The sequence below is a fragment of the Alosa sapidissima genome, chromosome 23 (genome assembly GCF_018492685.1).
Source record: "Alosa sapidissima isolate fAloSap1 chromosome 23, fAloSap1.pri, whole genome shotgun sequence".
Taxonomy (NCBI): domain Eukaryota; kingdom Metazoa; phylum Chordata; class Actinopteri; order Clupeiformes; family Clupeidae; genus Alosa; species Alosa sapidissima.
The window spans coordinates 13008909-13026999 of NC_055979.1; the positions used below are offsets into that span (position 1 = coordinate 13008909).

General features: G+C 43.8%; 1 protein-coding gene across 2 annotated transcripts; it reads right to left on the reverse strand.

The window, feature by feature from the left end:
• Positions 1 to 156: 156 nt before the first annotated feature.
• plcd4a (phospholipase C, delta 4a) lies at positions 157 to 17319 on the reverse strand. Of its 2 annotated transcripts, none has more exons than XM_042081391.1 (16): positions 17183 to 17319; positions 14943 to 14996; positions 14559 to 14717; positions 12352 to 12580; positions 11698 to 11827; positions 10907 to 11138; positions 10117 to 10318; positions 9087 to 9231; positions 8130 to 8282; positions 6241 to 6408; positions 2985 to 3141; positions 2765 to 2881; positions 2472 to 2650; positions 2020 to 2152; positions 1541 to 1690; positions 157 to 1258 (listed from the first exon to the last, which is right to left on the reverse strand). In XM_042081391.1, the coding sequence occupies exons 2-16, from the start codon at positions 14965 to 14967 to the stop codon at positions 1155 to 1157; spliced, it is 2283 nt and encodes a 760-aa protein (XP_041937325.1). In that variant the 5' UTR covers positions 14968 to 14996; positions 17183 to 17319; the 3' UTR covers positions 157 to 1154. The 2 variants fall into 2 exon arrangements, with proteins under 2 accessions (XP_041937325.1, XP_041937324.1); XM_042081390.1 differs by having other exon boundaries at positions 14943 to 14993; positions 17183 to 17266.
• Between the last annotated feature and the right edge of the window lie 772 nt (positions 17320 to 18091).

Consider the following 18091-nt stretch of genomic DNA (forward strand, 5'->3'; position numbering starts at 1 on the left):
GGTTGTCCTTCTGACAACTTGATTTTTAATTTCATAATGTTAGTACTTGGGCAGTGCATCTTAAACACATATGTAGCTAATAACCTGATGAATCGAAAATATATTTCTAAATCCAAACATGCCAAAAGTCAAATTCTTTTCAAAATCAGCTTTATTATGAGATGGGTGTAGCAAATACAGTATTTGGATCCAGTAATATACGTACATACATATATACAAACACAACAAATGTAAGATCCAAATGGATCGCTACAAAAACCAAAACACAATTGTGTGAGCATTTACATTAGAAGCTAGAGGGCCAATATAAAAATATAATACTATTAAAACAAGCGGCAATCATTTTTACATTTGATATAAAATAACTCCTATGCGAAGAGTCCTAAGTATATGATACTTAAGGTCTGTAATGCAGTGAGGAGAAGGCAAGCATAACATTTTCTGGACAAACAAAACTGAATAAACCTTAAAGCACATAGTAAGGTAAACATGCAGGTACATGAGGTGGCAGGAGAGGATTGTGTGATGCCTAGTTGTCATCAGGGACTCATTTGCCAAAGAAACACAAGTGAAAGGTTGCTGGTGTAGTAGGAGCTGATTCTGAAATTGTCCCTAAAGGCTTTTCGTGGCATCAGAGTATGCCCCCTAACTATCCACACAATTATACTCAAAGTAAATGCACACCTTTTAAAATTGTTGTAATTAGTCCATTTCATTACAGCATTATTCTTGTCAACATTCACATTATCTTGTCCTCATGAAGCTCAAACCGTCTAGGAAGGACAGTACAGACAAGATTATGATCAAACTCTATATTTGCAGTGGGTAGGGCACAGTTCACACCAAATATCACAGGTTACCAAGAATGATTAAACTAGAATTTGCTTTAAAGCAAAACCACACAGCTTAGTTGTTAAAGAGCTACAAAAATTTTTGGCGTAATTATGTTTTGATACACTCTGTTTATAATGAAATGGAAGATATTAATTGCTCAATGTCCATTACCAGGGGATTGCTCAAATATTTGTACCACACAGAACTACGTCTGGCTGTCTATCACCCTTTCGGCCTGTCTGTCATTGATTGCTTAGAGAAAAAGATGATTGAAGCGGATGATGATGATGATGACTGATTTGAAGTCATGTCTGTGTGAGCTAACAGTGTTGCGTCACATGCTTGGTGATCCTGACATGCACAAACAGTGAAGAGGGATGGATGCTGGTCCCGTCTTTGGACAGCAGCTGAATGTGCCTGTACCCTGAAAGATGAAGAGAGAAAGAGACCAATAGTTTTACGTACAACTTACAACAGGTTTATAGGTTTACAGGTTGAGAAAGAATAGTTGAAATGCATACAAGACAAGAGAGGTACTGTATATTAAGGTTCTGAATACATTATAGGACCTTGAGATTAGCACTGGTTTAGTGTTTTTAGTGTCATATGTCTGTTTAGTTTTTAGTGTTTTGTGATTACTCTGGTTTCTATACTAGATGCAGTGCTAGTATAGATCAGGTTTATGATGATAATGATGATGGCCTACCTTGTTGAATACACGAGAAAGGCAAAGTGTACTGCCCTACAAAGTCATTCTTGGATGTCTTGTCGTAGTCCTCTACCACGAAGCGTACCAGAGCGAATTCAGGGGTGTGGATGATGAAGTTAAGGGTGTCGTACCACACCGGATTAAACCCTGGGGTCGTTCAACACAAGTGCTATCAGTTAGGAGAGTTTACTTAAAGTGTTGGAAGTTTTTACAAATGTTTTTACTATTAACACAAGGTAGGATCTGTGTAAACCCCCTCTTTGGACTAATTACCGGTAATATCTTGTGGATGCGTGTGTCAATGATGGACACTGCTCTTGTACTCTTGGGGAGACTTTTGAAGCATGTATTTTGTTTGTCATTCATACTCAAACCTAATATACCGTTCTTTTATTTTAAGTGATGCTACATGTTGCCTTTTTTAGTAGCTTACCACATAAACAAATATAAATACACAAGAGATGCCAGACCCTTACCATTGTTGTCGATGTATCTGGTTTCTTGCTTGGCTTGGTCCATGGGGACTCCATAGATCTCTACCCTCACTAAAGGGTCGACAATAGACCCCTCTTTGATATTCACCTTTGGAAGCTGCTGACCACTTATCACCTGAGAAAGAGAGAGTGAGAGATATATATGCGAATTTAATATCATAGCAAGGTGCAAACATCAGTGGGTCAGATGCTCATTGCTCACACACACACCACACAATAGCTTTTGGTTCATGCACAAGATGAAACCTTGCCGGTTCCCTGACTTTGCCCTTTGCTCATTACTGAAGTTAGAGCGTGTTTTAAACCCATTCCATAAATCAGAAAAAAAACATCAATTACACAAAAATTGCACAATTTCAGTCTTCTCATTAAAGTCCTTTTTGAGTTGGTTTTCGAGTACTTATACACATTATATACACATCTCAGGTCCGTACCTGTATGGTAAGCTTGAGGGGCTGGTATCCATTATGGTTCTGGGGGTGATCTGGATCGAATCCTCTCTCAGAGCTCCTCATGAACTCCGGTTTCAGGACATAGCCACAGCGGCCATTTTGACTGAAAAGTCCATCATTGAGATCCATCTCGACCCCAGCTGTCTGGAAATTCAGTGCAACTGCAGTTTGCAGAAAAGTTAGTAATGACAGGATCTCATGAATAGATCTGCAGAGCAAATCATACTTGTGGAAACAAAACAAACAAACAAATAGTCTAAACAAATGTCCCTTACCAATTTGGCAACCGACACTCCACATGTCCTGTGGGTTAAAGTTTGAGGAGTCTGTTCGCAGACCGCTTGGGTAGATTCTGGACAGTTGTCTTGCATTGTGATATACAAATTCAGCTCCTGATTGGGACACACACACACCACATATGTGACGAGCCCATGTCCATGTTTTTCCAGATTTTGGTACAGAATCATCAGATGAGATCAGAAAATGGCGGCTCACCTGCCTCTCTCATGTACTTGCGGGCCTTGGACTCTGTGAAAGAGGAGATCTCATAGAATTTGTCGTGGATGCGGGAGTTCTTGAAGCTGCTGAAATGCACACTCTTGCAGTACACCACACAGTCAGACAGCTCCTTGGACAGGCGCTGCTTGGACTTCTGTGAGGAGAAGACAAAATCACTGGCTGAAAATTGTTGGCCAACATTTTTTCCTGTATGAAAGCAACGTGCCAACAACAGCAGGTGGTGGGCAGTGGTGGCTAAGGAACTGGACTAGCATGCAGTAGCCAGACAAGATGTGGGTCCAAGTCCCGGCAGCTATCGTTGCCCTTGAGCAAGGCACTTTACCCCAAATTGCTCTGGGGAGACTGGCCCTTGTATTAATTGACATTACATAACATTACATTTACATTTTTAACCAAAGCGACTTTCAACAAGGGAAACAATTATGGTACAGTGCGATAAGGACAAGTTAGTGCAGCAGTAAGTGCTACTTCCATACAGTCAAGTGTCAGTTCTAGTCAGAAGTGCTAGAATTAGCATGTCTGGGTCCTCAGGAGTTTTTGTAGGTAGAGAGGGATGCCCCTGCTCTGTCAGGAACTGGTAGCGTGTTCCGCCAGCGGGGAACAGATGAGAAAAGTTTGTATTGCCCTGAGTGTACGTACAGGTGGCAGAGCCAGATGTCATTCCTCTGAGGAGCACAACGGTCGGGAGGTATATGCCTGTATATGGGCATTCAAGTAAGTGGGGGCAAAACCCGAGACATATGTAAGTTGCTTTGGATAAAATATATTATATTTTTATACATGTATATATAAAATCAGGGTCAAAATGAGTCTGATTCTCAAGGAGAGAAAAAAATCATAAAATGTACCCCTTGACCTGGCTGGATAAAAGTATTTAAAAATTAGCTTCAGGGTGACCCATGTTTTTCACATGATCCGATATACCCTTTCCCAAAAGGCACATCCATTGTGAAACCCCTAGTCTTTTACTTCGTAGTAGGTCACCCAAGTCTTCCCATCATGTAGTGTCTCGTGAAAGGGTGCAGCTTGGCCTGTACCACAAGGGCTCGAAGCCAAAATCATTAGCCAGGCTCCCCGCGATCGCCACCTGGCCCGCGGGTGAAAGCCGATCTCCTCTCCTTTACTCCAGAGCAGACTCGCAGCTCGCTGTCTGTCTGTCAGACAGCTGTCAAACATGGCAAATGAAAGCCAGCCAGGCCCAGTCAGGCGTTGCCTGGCACGTGTGGACGAGCCCAGGGTCACTCACAGTACCAGTGATGAAAACCTGCTCACGGACCACGTAGAGGCTAAAGCTACACTCAAACAGCTGCAGATTCGCTCATGTCCTCCCACCCGCCATCTCTTGCCTCAAGACACTGATGATCCTGGAGGGAATGTGGATGAGGGGCCCAATTTTAATAATTTCGTCCCCCTGTCTATAATTCTCAATGGGTGGCTTTTCATAGTTATCTGTGTATACAGAGATGGAGATGTGGCCAAGGCTTAAATAAGTGTGCAGACAAAAACAAAAAAATTGAAGCTGTCCACGTGTGAAAGGGTTGAAAACATGTCTGGTTTCAGCGGGATTATGAAACGGTACGGGGCACAGCGCAACAAAGGTGATCCCTGACTGCAATTACCACCGTTCAAGGGATCAAGTGACCAGAGCCGGACAGTAACTGAGTACATTTACTTGAGTACAGTACTTGAGTACAATTTTGAGGGATCTGTACTTTACTCGAGTATCATTTTTTGGGGAGTACTCATGACTTTACTCAAGTACATTTGAGAGGCAAATATTGTACTCTTTACTCCACTACATTTCTATCCATAACCGTGAGTACCCATTACTTCTTCTAAAAAAAAAAAGGAAAAAAGAGAAATCTTGGAAACCCTCAATTTGTCGTTTCCCTCAAACGTGATTGGATTGTGCAGGCGTCACTGATTGGGACAGCCTATCAGCAATCACCTTCAGCTTTCCGCCAAAGTCAACTCCATGGTCAGATTTAGATAGGAGACAAAACCATGGACGAAATAATGGATGAAGACGTAGCAGGTCCATCCCGGGAATGTGCCAACCCGTGGCCCCACCTCGCCAGACTATTTCAATTTTCTGAACAAGTTAATGATAGTTTTCGCTTCAAGTGTTTCAATGAAAAAATTGTATTTTGTATTTGAAATACGTATTTTAAATACATGTATTAGAAATACTGCCCATCCCTGGCAACATGGTAAAAAAAAGAAAATAACTTGGTTTTACTTTCAATTCCTTTTACATTCTCCAAGGTATTAACATTAACATTTTTCATAACTCCATGTAGGACCATCTGTACAATGTAAGCACTGTGGCAGTAGTAATGCAATATTTAGAAAATGTACAGTAGGCTACTCTTGTACTCTTGATACTCAAGTACTTTTAAAAACAAGTACTTCAGTACTTTTACTTAAGTAGACATCTGACTGTTGTACTTTTACTTGTACAATTTAGCAAAGGGTATCTGTACTTTTACTCAAGTAATGAAGCTGTGTACTCTGTCCGCCTCTGCAAGTGACACGGCGGCGTATGGAAAGGAGCTACACTGCGCTCACATGGCAACATGGTACAGCCATGAAGAAGAATGGAGGGAGAGAGAGACAGAAAGAAAGAGAGAGAGAGCTGACGGCTATTAGTCGTCTCCACCTTATCTCCAGACCACTGTTCACATAACACTGACAACGGATCCCCCCTCCTCCTCTCTCTCTCTCTCTCTCTCTCTCTCTCTCTCTCTCTCTCTCTCTCTCTCACCCTCTTGCTCATTCAAAGGAGATCCATCTCACTGCACCCCTCACTTGTATCCATTGATCTTTTATGAGTTAAAGCTGGTGGAACTGCTGGTAAAATACTAGCCGAAGTCAAGTTTAACGTAAGATGGTGGTGTATATGTCGGCTCAGGGCTAACTCCACAGGTTACTTTACAGAAGACAGACAGACACCAGGTAAAGCTTTCCGATATCAGTGGGGATTTTCCATGGTGCACTGCTTATACAATAAACGCTGACAGCAGACTAGTCATGTTCAATGTGGAAGGTATGAACTTCAAAGATGAGGAGCAGATACAGTATAGGCAAGGACTGAGTCTGACTATTCAAACAGCCTGTTGAGGTAAAGTTTTGGATTATTCATGGAAGGTGGGAACAGGGACTGGGAGGGAGAGAGTTGTGAGGAGGGGAGACGGGCTTAGGTGGCGAGTGGGGTGCCGGATCCTACATTCACCTTGGTGCGGCGTCGGATGCTGTCGTGGTGCTGGTTCTCGTCGTCGAGGTCGACAGATTCATCCTCGTCGCTCACCTCCCCGGTCAGTGAGTCCTCCACCAGGCCACTCATGCTCTCCTCAAGACCGCCGATCTTCTTCCCCTTCAGCAGGATCTTCTTTTTCATATCCTACACACACACACACACACACACACAAAGAGAGATGACACACACACATACACTGGTAAGTGGATGTGATATACACACTATTCAATGCATAACTTTCCATTATGTAAATGTGCATGATACACACACTATGTAAATGTATATGATTCCTATAGGTTATTTTTCACCACATACCACTGTACTGTATGTGATGCATATGATCTATGGACATTACACATTTAGATACAGGTTACAGGTTTAGATACAGCAATACCATGAAGCCCAACAAAGTGCTTCTCTGATTAAAAATGTAGGGACAAATCTCTATAGTAACATTAAGCTATCAGGCTACCCTTTATGCAGAACAGGAAGCATTGAATTTAGTGTTACGTCACTTAATTACATGAAACATTGATCTAATCAAGACTGTGATGTAACGTCTTGATCATCTTGCTCTGCCCCATTCTCTCAGAGTTACTCTTCAACCTGGAACTTTCCATCCCTCTACTTCAAAGAAGTCAGGCTGAATGGAGCCCAATCATACTCTGGTGGTGTTGCTCCCCAAACCCCATTGTGAACTTGTGAACAGGGGGGAACGATATTAGGCGTTTTAATAATTCACCGTTCCCTTGTTGCACATACAGATCGTATAGCACTGTACCCCCACCAATGAAAGAAGTGAAAGTGAGGGTTGCAGCAGCAGGACTGGGCAGTTAATACAACTAGCCGGTCAGACTGAGGGTGAGAGGGGGACTGGACAGCAGAGGACTATCCAAAGCTATGTCTAACTTTGCCTTTTTCTATACTTGCAATTAAGGTTGTATTCAATTAGAAACATGTCTATCTTATTTAAGAGCTATGTCTAACTTTGCCTTTTTCTATACTTGCAATTAAGGTTGTATTCAATTAGAAACATGTCTATCTTATTTAAATGCACACACTACACAAGTAAATACACAAGTAAATACATTGCGTAACACAGAGGACTACATTGTTGTTTATATTATAGAACTCCCCAGAGTGAGAAAGACACATGGCATGGCAAGTCTTCCCATGTTGCATGTGGCAATGCGAGGTTGCGAATCTATATCGGATCAAACTGGACCTGTGTGTCTGGACTGGACCTCAGCATCTTATGCGTATAGTATATATACTTATATAAAGTATAAGTATATATACTCCATTTAATATATAAAGTATAAGTATATATACTCTTTTGATCCTGTGAGGGAAATTTGGTCTCTGCACACTGGCGCCAATCTGTGAATTAGTGAAACACACTCAGCACACAGTGAACACACAGTGAGGTGAAGCACACACTAATCCCGGAGCAGTGAGCTGCCTGCAACAACAGCGGCGCTTGGGGAGCAGTGAGGGGTTAGGTGCCTTGCTCAAGGGCACTTCAGCCGTGGCCTACTGGTCGGGGTTCGAACCGGCAACCCTCCGGTTACAAGTCCGAAGAGCTGACCAGCAGGCCACGGCTGCCCCAGCTGTCTGTATGCCTGGGTTGGGAGGCCCAAAGGACATGCTGGCAGTGCTGCTTGTGCATTGTGTGTGTGTGTGTGTGTGTAACATTTCTTGATTATCACCGATTTCATTTCATTAAAAGTGTGATTGACGCCAGTGTGTCTGCTCTTAACCTGTTAACATGGGAGCTGAAAGGAAAATGAAACGCATACCCTGAAACAGTACAGCGTGTCCCAGGGCAATGACCACTGTCAGAGGGCCAGACAGGACTTGCTCACCTCAGGAGACGGGAAGCTGTCGGGGACTTTGCCGTCCAGCGTGTTCTTGAGCAACTTGTCTCCCAGGATCTGGTTGAGGTGCTGGGCCATTATTCTCTGCTGCTCAACACTGCAGTGGTTCTCAATGGACAAGATGACCGGGTACTCAGATACCTAGAACCCACAGTGTGAAGGCCAGGGTGAGATAATTGGGGAGAAAGAGAGAGAGAGGTGTGTGTATGTATGTGTATGTAAGCAAGAGAAATAAAGTGTGTGTGTTTGTGTGTTATGTGTTTTTGTGTATGGATGAGAGAAAGAATGAGAGAGAGAAAGAGAGAATATGAATTATTAAAAACGGTGTACTGTAGATGTTGAAAGGCAACACCCACCATACAGTAGTGAGCCTCACTCAGGCAGGCAGGGGGTCGGGCATCCATGATCATGTTGCATGCCCGCCCGCCTGCCTAGACCCACTTCTCTATCCACCTCACCTGATTGACACGCATCATGGGCATCAAGGGCACAACTCGGGCACTCGTTCACCAGGTCTTTGGGGCAAACGCTTGTCTGAACACAACTGCCACCCACTCACTCTCTCACTCACTCCCTGACCCAGTGCCTTTCCATCCCTCTTCTACACTCTCCCTGCCCCTGCATGTGTCATACACATGTGTCATGCATATGTTTGAGTTTAACACATTTTCTCTAAACTTAGACTGAAACACAAAACTCCCAACACTAACATTTGAATGTTTTTGCGTGAACATTCCAATTTCTCAAAACAGTGTATATCAGTCCTGCATACAGGTATGTTCAGCGAAGCATTACCTCCTTAGACCATTTGTGTGTGATTGTTTGCTATTTTGAACGTGGCTCTGGTTAAAGTCACGTAAAGTCATGTTCTAATTAGCCCCATTAAGGTCTTATATATCCATACTCCACTTTGTATACAGAAGAAAAGACAGGAAGACAACGCACTTTGAAGGCATAGTTGCCCAGGGCGATGACGACGTCCTTGAAGAGGATCTTGGAGGTGAAAGTGTGTCCGTGGTAAACGATGGGCTCCCCGTTGGGCCCGTCCCAGCAGTCCACTTCCACACAGCGGCAGCCCCGCTTCAGAGCCCTGCGTGTACACACACACACACACACACACACACACACACACACACACACACACACACACACACACACACACACACACACACACACAGTCAGGTCAGATCAAATGTACGCGCTCCTGTGCCATCTAGAGTCGGGTGACACATCAAGCTTGCCAATATTTTGATAGTTTGCGATTCATAATTTAGTATTCGGAGTCGAAAGTTGCCACTGGTGAAGAAGGACGGTAGTAAAGTGTCTACACTCACTGATTAAGCGAATCCTGACTAGTACCAACAATCTAGTGTGTTTTATATCAAGCCACTGCATTTTGTTGATAGTTATGAAGCCTATCAAAACAATAATCTGACCTTGATATGCTGACTTGATCCACAATAAATTATCTCACCAAGAGATGTCAGAAAAGAACACAGTGACTGTTGAAATGGACAGCGTGTAATTATAATGTTATTATAATGTATAATAACAACACAAAATCTGGTATGTTGTTCTGATTCAGAACCCCATAAATGTCAAAAGCTGGATCCAGTAGGATCAGCACAGATTATCCCATGCAGTCCTAAAGCAGAAGAAAGACCACAGATTCATTCACCTGCTATTCCTCAAGACTAACTAATCCAAACTATATGTGTGCCCCATAAGACCCCTGCAGAAAACATGCACTGTGAGGGCTAAGGTAGTAAAAAGTGTCAAAATAAAACTGAACTAAAAGTTAAAAAAAGACGTGTCTTACTTCTACCATTATTTTTCCTACAAACTCCACTTTCACAATATATATTCCTGAATGGTATCATTATACGTCCTCACTACATTTGCCTTCTCCGTCCCCTGAGCCGCCCTACGGTATGTATCCCTCCTCATAGTTGCTGTGGCCCCTGAGCCGCCTTACCGTATGTATCCCTCCACGCTGCTGTGGCCTCTGAGCTGGTCCTCCAGCAGGTAGGTGTTGTGTGAGGAGGAGATGAAATAGTGGCACAGGGGCTGGGTCATGTCCTGGTAGACACCTTCGTGCTGTGGGTTGAAGATGGAGCCCTCGGCTGAGCCCAGGTACATCAGGAAGCCATCGATCGTCATGGCCTGGAGGTTCTTTGCTGTGGAGATAATAGATAGTATTATTAGCAGTGATAGTAGAAGAGGTAATAGGAAGTGTGTGAGACTTAGACTACATTCTTAGTGGTGTCAGATGTGGATTATAGGTTGCATATGAGAGAAATATACCTATATCCAAAACAAAGAAAGATATTCAATCTAATGCTAAAAAAATGTTTTCAGTGACTGGGAAGTACTCATTACTGTTTAATGTATTGTTTTGCAATGATAAGATAGTAAGATGAACTGTAGCCTAATATATGTGCTCCAACACAAAATGTTGAAATGAGAAGTATACAGCAATCTATCTGCAGTTGTAGGCTTATATGAGAGGTAAGTACGTGCAGCTCAATGTATGTCTTGGGCCTGTATGACCAGATTTGCTAAGCACCGGGGTGCACGTGTGCTGACTGCTATCAGCAGAACCAAAGTTATGAATGAACAAGGAGGGCTCAAACACATATTCCTAGAACAGAGGATCTTCGTCAAAAGATAGATCCCTGTTAAACAGGCCAAAGATGCTAGAACTCTTAATCACTGATAGAGTTGTGTGCTGCTGTGATCTTGATCTGTGTGGTTCTGGTCGGTACCGGTGTCGGAGGGTTCGTAGCGCTCGATGAGCTCCAGAGCCCGCTGCTGCACGTCGTCGGTCTCGAGCTGCTCCTCGCGGAGGAAGTCCTCCAGGTCGCGAAGAGTCAACTTCTGTCCGTCGCCTGAGTAGTCCTGGAAGATGCGCAGCACGTCCTCCCGCTGTGTCAGCATCTTGTAGAAGAGCACAAACTCGTCGTCCTCCAGCGTCTCCGACTGGGACTTATCAGCCATCTGTAACGTAACACACACCACCCCGCACCGGGTAAGCGAAACCTGACAGAGCACCGAGGACTTGCTGTCTTCAGATGATCATCATCATTATTATTTCAGGGGGGAGTTTCATAGGGTATCCCTTCAAATACCCTTGATTCAAGTCCAAAAGAATAGGTGAAACCTACTGAGACAGCTAAGGCCGCAATGATGAAGATTGTGCAATTTCCGAGCAGGATGACTAGTATGACCATGTTACAAAATAGTGAGACCATTTGTGAGTGGAAATAGTTGCATTTAATATTATTAATCAAAATGTAAAAGTGTGTTTTCTCACTAAGTAGGTTACACCTTTAAAAGTGTAATAACCAGTATGCCTATTGACTGATACAATTACCATTGCATATATAATATTTGAACTGACTTTCTATCCATGTAGTTTTGAGTTGTCAATGGAAAGGAAACAGGTGCACTGGATGTCTTTGGCTATTTGCTTATATCAGTATAGTATAGGGCCTATTTATTTTTTCTGTGCAGTGAATGTATGTCCTGAATGCATGAGCCAGTATTATGGCCTTACCTTAAAGAGTCTCAGAGCATGGTCCTCATTCATATCCACATTCATCATCTTCAACAAGTCCTGGACCTCCTTAAAGTTCATTCGCCCGTCTTTGTTCTTGTCTGCTTTCTTAAACCAATCACAGATCCATCTGGTGGGCAAGTCAAGGAAACTCAGACATCAAACTGATAACAATGCCTGTAAATGTACAATAAAGGGACAAACCGCTTTAGAGGACATGTAGGCCTAGCTCTTGACCCTGACGGGGATCTGATTTAGATTTGCACTCAAAGTACTGATCAGTCCTTTGTCTCTTCCCTTATCAGCTTTAATGTAGGCCTATGCCTACTAACTTACTATCAATTACAATTATAACTACTGGTAAGAAATGATTATTAGTAACAAGCGACAAGAGCTATTGTAGTAGTAGTCCTAACAGTACCTTAAGTAACTCCAATGGCCTACATTAGTGTAATTACTATAATATGGAACTTGGCCAAAAAATAAAGAAAAGAGTAGGCCTTTGCCTTTTCTGCTTGTTTGAGTGGCTACATTTTGCTTGACAGGCCTGGGGTCATTGGGTGAAAGGTCAACTTTTGGAAAATTGCCAAATATTCAATTTTTTTCCCCCCTATGTAAGTGTAGTATGTCCTGTATCTCTGTTTGAAAGGATACTTGTCAAGTTTCTCGCTCTGGTCCATGTTCTCCACATTCTCGATGAGTTTGCGCATTCCCCTGATCCACAGCTGCGCCTCCTCCGCCGACTCGGCCACCAAGTCCAGGTTGCCACGGCGACCACGGAACACCAGGGTGAAGCAGCGGTCAGGAGGGAACTCGTCAGCGATGCTCAGAAGCACCTCCGACTGGTGACCCTCCCGCACCGCCTCCACGTCACTCACCGAGACTGGTGGTGAGGAGAGAGAATGGTGGGTGAGAGAGAGAGAGAGATGAAGTGAGGAATGAGGCGTGATGAGAAGAAGAGTGTCTGAATAGGTTTAATTTTAATAAGCGCTAATAAGGGGTTTTGATTGTTCCTCATTTTTTATGCTTTACAGGATTATTGTCTGTTGGGATTCATGGAGAAGGCCTAGTGCAAATCCTTAACCCAAATAGAAGTTTAATTTAAAAGCTCTCCTGGTGAAAGCCTTTCGAGCACCCATCCCGAGTCATTAGTGGCATGTGATTAAGAGCGAACAGTTTGTTCTGCTAAGGAGACCGCTAAAGTAACCTGGTATAGCTGAACAAAATGCACCTGATTCTGCTTATCAAGGCCTCGAGGCGTATCCTGTTAGCACAAACAGCAGTGCGTCAGGTCTGGAACTGAATCCTGCAGAAGAGCGTGGCTAGCTCATCACTGCCCAATCTCAGTACTCTTAGATTGCATCCTCTACTCGTCTCCCTTGCATCACGCGCACTTACTGACCTACACGACAAAGATTTGTGGGGGTAACCAGAGAGGGTCAGGGATTGTTTTCAGCCGCCCAGCCCGCACTCACACCGGCTGGGGTCACACACGCAGGGACAGGACGCGAGGACAGGACAGCACGCCATGAGACGGAATAGGAGGGTAGTTGTCTATAAGCACGTAACCTAGGCTGACCTGAGAACAGATTACAAGTGATGCTTAGTGATGCACTGAAGCAACTCAGCCACCTGTCGACCAGTAACATTCAACAGGCGCATCGGTCCTGGATCCATCATGGTCATCACTTCAGGATCAGAGCTTTTCCATAAGTTCTCTAATTCATTCATTCATTAATAATTAATACCTCACCACAGCCCAAAGTTAAACAAAGTGTCCTTACTACATTAGTAATAAATACAATGTACAATATATTAAATTGACCCACGCTATTGTATTTTAATGCCGGTCATTATGGTGGTTAGCCTAGAAATCTAGACGCACCCTAGCGGCAGCAAATTACATTTGCTTGAAGGGCTAGTCTAGCAACTCTCCGTTGGCTTGTGAGCTCGAAAAATTAAACTTCTATCAGGCCAATCAAATTGTGTATAGAGTCGTTAGGCGGGCTTAACATAATGATTGATGGCAGAGTTGCAACGGTTTGGCTTGAATTCCCTGCTACTTGAAAACAAAGAAGATGGATGTTGCTGTTGGCCAACAGTGTGACACGAGTTAAGCTTGTTTTAAGTTGGCAAAAGTTTGAACTAGCCAACTAGCTCCGCTGGTGGGAAAACGCATAAGACTCAGCACTGTCCTATTGCGTGCAGAGGGAATTTGAAAGACAACCGATTATCCCGCCCCTCGGACTGAGCACTGCGAACGGTGAGTGCCCAGACCCTACATTTTAATGTGGATCTGGATTGTCAGGCTATATGGCGGTACTTGGAGAGCCAATTGTTTTCTGAGGTGGTACTCACTGTGAAAAGTTTGAGAACCACTGCCCTTAAACACCCTTAACCTAACCCTGACTCTAAACTTAAAAAAATTACCCAAAGCCATTCTTGTGCCAATGTAAAAAATACATTATAATTAGAAATCACTTACATATAGTAAGTAGCACCTAAGGACACTTATGTAAAATATGGCCAAAAACACAGTGCTGCTGTGCTGCTGTCTCATTCACATCAGTGCTAGCATTGACTGATACTGTAAGTATTTCTTTGAGTCCGTCATAACACTGAGAACTGCCAGCCTTGCATACATCTTTTGCGACTGTCCTGAGGGGGCTCAAAACTTGTCATGCCATTTATACATTTATAACTGTATGCTGTTGTTTCTCATAACTTTATATAATATTACTTAGTCAGCAACATGTTTGGACCGTGTACAAGACAAAGAACACCCCCCCCCCCCCCCCCCGGCTTTTGTGCCGCAATACATGGCAGTGGGCAGTGAGTAGAACTGAGACGTGGACACTCACAGGTGGAGTGGGCATTGCCCGCCTTCTTGGACTTATACCAGATGGTCATGCAGTCCTCCTGCAGCCTGAAGTAGCGCTGTTTCTTCCAGGTGCGGGACTTAATCTTCCTCATCACTGTGCCCACAAACATGGACTGGAGGTTGTCATCGCCCTGGATACCTGAAGCCCCAGGGAGGAGGTGGTGGATCAAGGGGCAGAGAGAGGTCAGACTGTCAGTTGTCAGGTTTCAGGAGCTGGACAAGGCATGGCTCAGAGAAAATACATCTCTCTGTTCACAGTACTGTGTAAATTAATTTGTAAAATGGTAAAAGAAAAAATGTTGCTACACAGTTTTATAACCCCCTAAGCAAAAAAAAACTTTAATCCAATGCCACAGGCACTTACGTAGGCCACTTTGGGTTGAAGCCATTTGTTGCTGTCTCACACTTCTGGCATCTGCTTTTCAAAATATGAGGAAGAGAAAACACAGAATGATAATGAGAGAATGTGATATGCTGGGTGTTTCCTTTCATAAACACAGGGACTTATTACACATAGGAAAACAGTGCTGATGACAAACCAAGAAAGAGAGACTGGGAGGTGACCACCATGAAGCACAGAATCCCTAAACATCTTCAGAATATATTTGTATTTATAATTTCCCCTGATGAATCTGATTCAAAACAATTTCATTTACCTCATGGGGTTGTGTGGTAGGAGCAGGCTTCTCTCAGTGTCTTAGGCCTAACATATCAGCTCCTAAAGCACGCTGAAAAAGGTGCTAAGCTGAAACGTGTCTGTGCAATAAACACGTTTTGTATGCAAATTGCGGCCTTGCTTGATATTATGTCATGGGGTCCCTAATTTGAAAAGGGGCCACTTATAATTTATCATTAATCTTTAACAATGTAATCAGCACCAATTTAATTATTATTGACAATTTCAGAAAAACCCCCAAAGGATTCTGGTTTCGCAGTGAACTTTGCTGGAGCTGGCAGGCCATGAGTGAGGTGACAGACAAACAGCATCTCATTTCTCTGGCTGTTGAGTGACAGGACACAGGGAGCGATATCAGAGAGAGTTGCTGATACACGTCCCCCACCGTCTCTCTCCCACCTCTGACCTCATGTCCTGTGAGGATGGAGCAGAGGTCAAGGAGAGAGCATCCTGACTCCCAGCATGTGACTTCAGCCCTGCACTTCACCTCTCACTGATGACAGACAGACAGACAGACAGACACTCAGTCCTCTGTCAGGGACAAGCTCCCGAGTCCGCCAGCAGCCCAAACAATTACAGGAATTAAAATCACAAAGACACTGCAGAGGGTTGGTGAGTGACCAGGTGACGGGCAGCGTGACCTACTTTAGTCGAAGTTCTATTCGAAATGTCCCATCCTAGTCAGCACACCAAAGCCACCTGGCTACAGAATTTAGTTTCTAATCTCAGAGGGGGCAGACAGCGGGTCACCACTGATCCAGACGGGACGCGTTGCTTTGGAGGGGATTGCAGTGGCCCGCTCAGACAGGAAGCAGCGCAGCGTTCTGCCTCTCTCCCTGGGATCAGCGAGCTTTGGGCGTGTGTGTGTTTGTGTGTGTGTGCTTGTGTCCGAGGCTGCTCTTAGGACAACACTGGGCTATGCTCGGCGCCGGAATGCCGTGTCTTTGTCCCGTTTTGTTTTGACTTAATTCCTCTGCGGGGTTTGGGTTCGGCCGCCTCCCCACAAAAACAACACACCCCCCAGCTCGCAGGATGGATGCTGGGACAGGCAAATATTTTCTCCGCTCACTACCACAGAGGATCACAGCCAAGTCCATAAATTAGAATCAAAGTGACAGACAGTGAAGCAATGTGCATGGTTATACATACACACAACATGCATGTACACATAAAATGCACAGCCATTTATAAGATGTATACTAGTCTATATTTTATAGTATCATCATTACTGATCTTTCTTCATCAGCAAAAAGTCACAAGGTCCGACAAAAAAAGACCTTTAAATGCTTTTTACACAAAGCAGCCACACTAAGCCAACTGATAGAGTCCTTATACATAACAGTGTAAACCAAACAGTTTTAGTTAATCACAAGGTTATAGAAGGCTTTCTAACATGTCTGAGATGTCTGAAATTAGCCAGGACAGGCGAAGAAGAGTGAACTAAAGTCAACACGCAGGCAGTCTTTTACAAGCAACACTTATCTAACCAATGGGTACAGCCAATTCACATTCTAACACTTTCAGAGAAATGGTTACCTTGTCTTGATACCAGTGAGCGTTTCCATGTAAACATATGGAAGCAGTTTCCAGAGTAAGACATGTTGATGTACATATACCTACACAACTCAAGCCTGTGCAAATTCACTGGCTGCTAAAGTCCAGCGCATATGTTATTGCCAAACTGTCGATTTATCAGTGAATCTTTTTTTTTTAAATGTGACGTAGACATGCAGCACGTGGAATATCTTGGTTAAACAAAGAACCTTCACCACATTCAAACATGAAAATCCATAACGACTGGCAACAGACAGAAAGGGACAACTACTCTTCACATTGAGGAAACTGGCCACAATAACCTGCAAGACTTTGAAGGGAACATTCTGGAGCCTTTTCTCCGATGTAGACAGAGAAAGTGATGAGAGACTCACCCACTGAAGGATCATCTCCGGGTCCAGACGGCTTGCAGTGGAGCTCTAGAGTAGTGCAGCAGCCCGGGGGAAGACCTCCCCTCTCTCCACCTGTTGTCTGTCTGACTGGCCGCAGCTCTGCATGCTGACCACTATACACAGAGTGAAAGAGTGAGCGAGGAAGAGAGAGAGATGGAGGGAGGGAGGGAAAGAGAGAGGAAGATAGGAGAGAGAGGGGATAGCTGATCCCGAGTCAGCACCAACACCCTGATGCAACTACCCCCCCCCCCCCCCATACCAACACACACACACACACAAAACCCGATCTGTTTTTTTCTTCCATTCTCATTCACTCTCTCCCTTTCTCTCCCCACACTTTTTATGCAGCGTTCATCCTCTCTTTGTGTTGCTTTGAGTTCTTGCTCTGACAGGATTTGTTTTTTAAACCCTCTTTACAGGAGCATTGAAATATATTGTGGACTATCAGGGCAAATGTGAGCTGTTTATCTCTTAGTGTTAAAAATGACCATGCAAAAGTCATTATCTTGAATCATTTGACTTGTCATTTTTCTTGAAGCCCAGTGTGAACCTCTTTGTGTTCCTCCATCCTGAGCTCGAGGGGTCATGCCTCCATACACACAAACAGAGCCCCATTCAGTTGCTTTTTTTCTTTCCTCTTTCGGTTCTCAGATTACCTACAACCCCTAATGCAATGCTAGCATTACAACAAAACTCTTAACCTTCATAACAGGAGGTTTGGCAACTAACATGGCAGCATTTCCAAAGACCATGACAAAAATGTTTGATCTATTATAATATTACATAATCTCTGTACTATGTCAAACATGCAGAATTTGCCAGCTTTGGGAGGAGAGTGACGAGACAAAGTTGTGCAGTTACCTAACAGATGGCCAGAGTGTTCATTAAAGA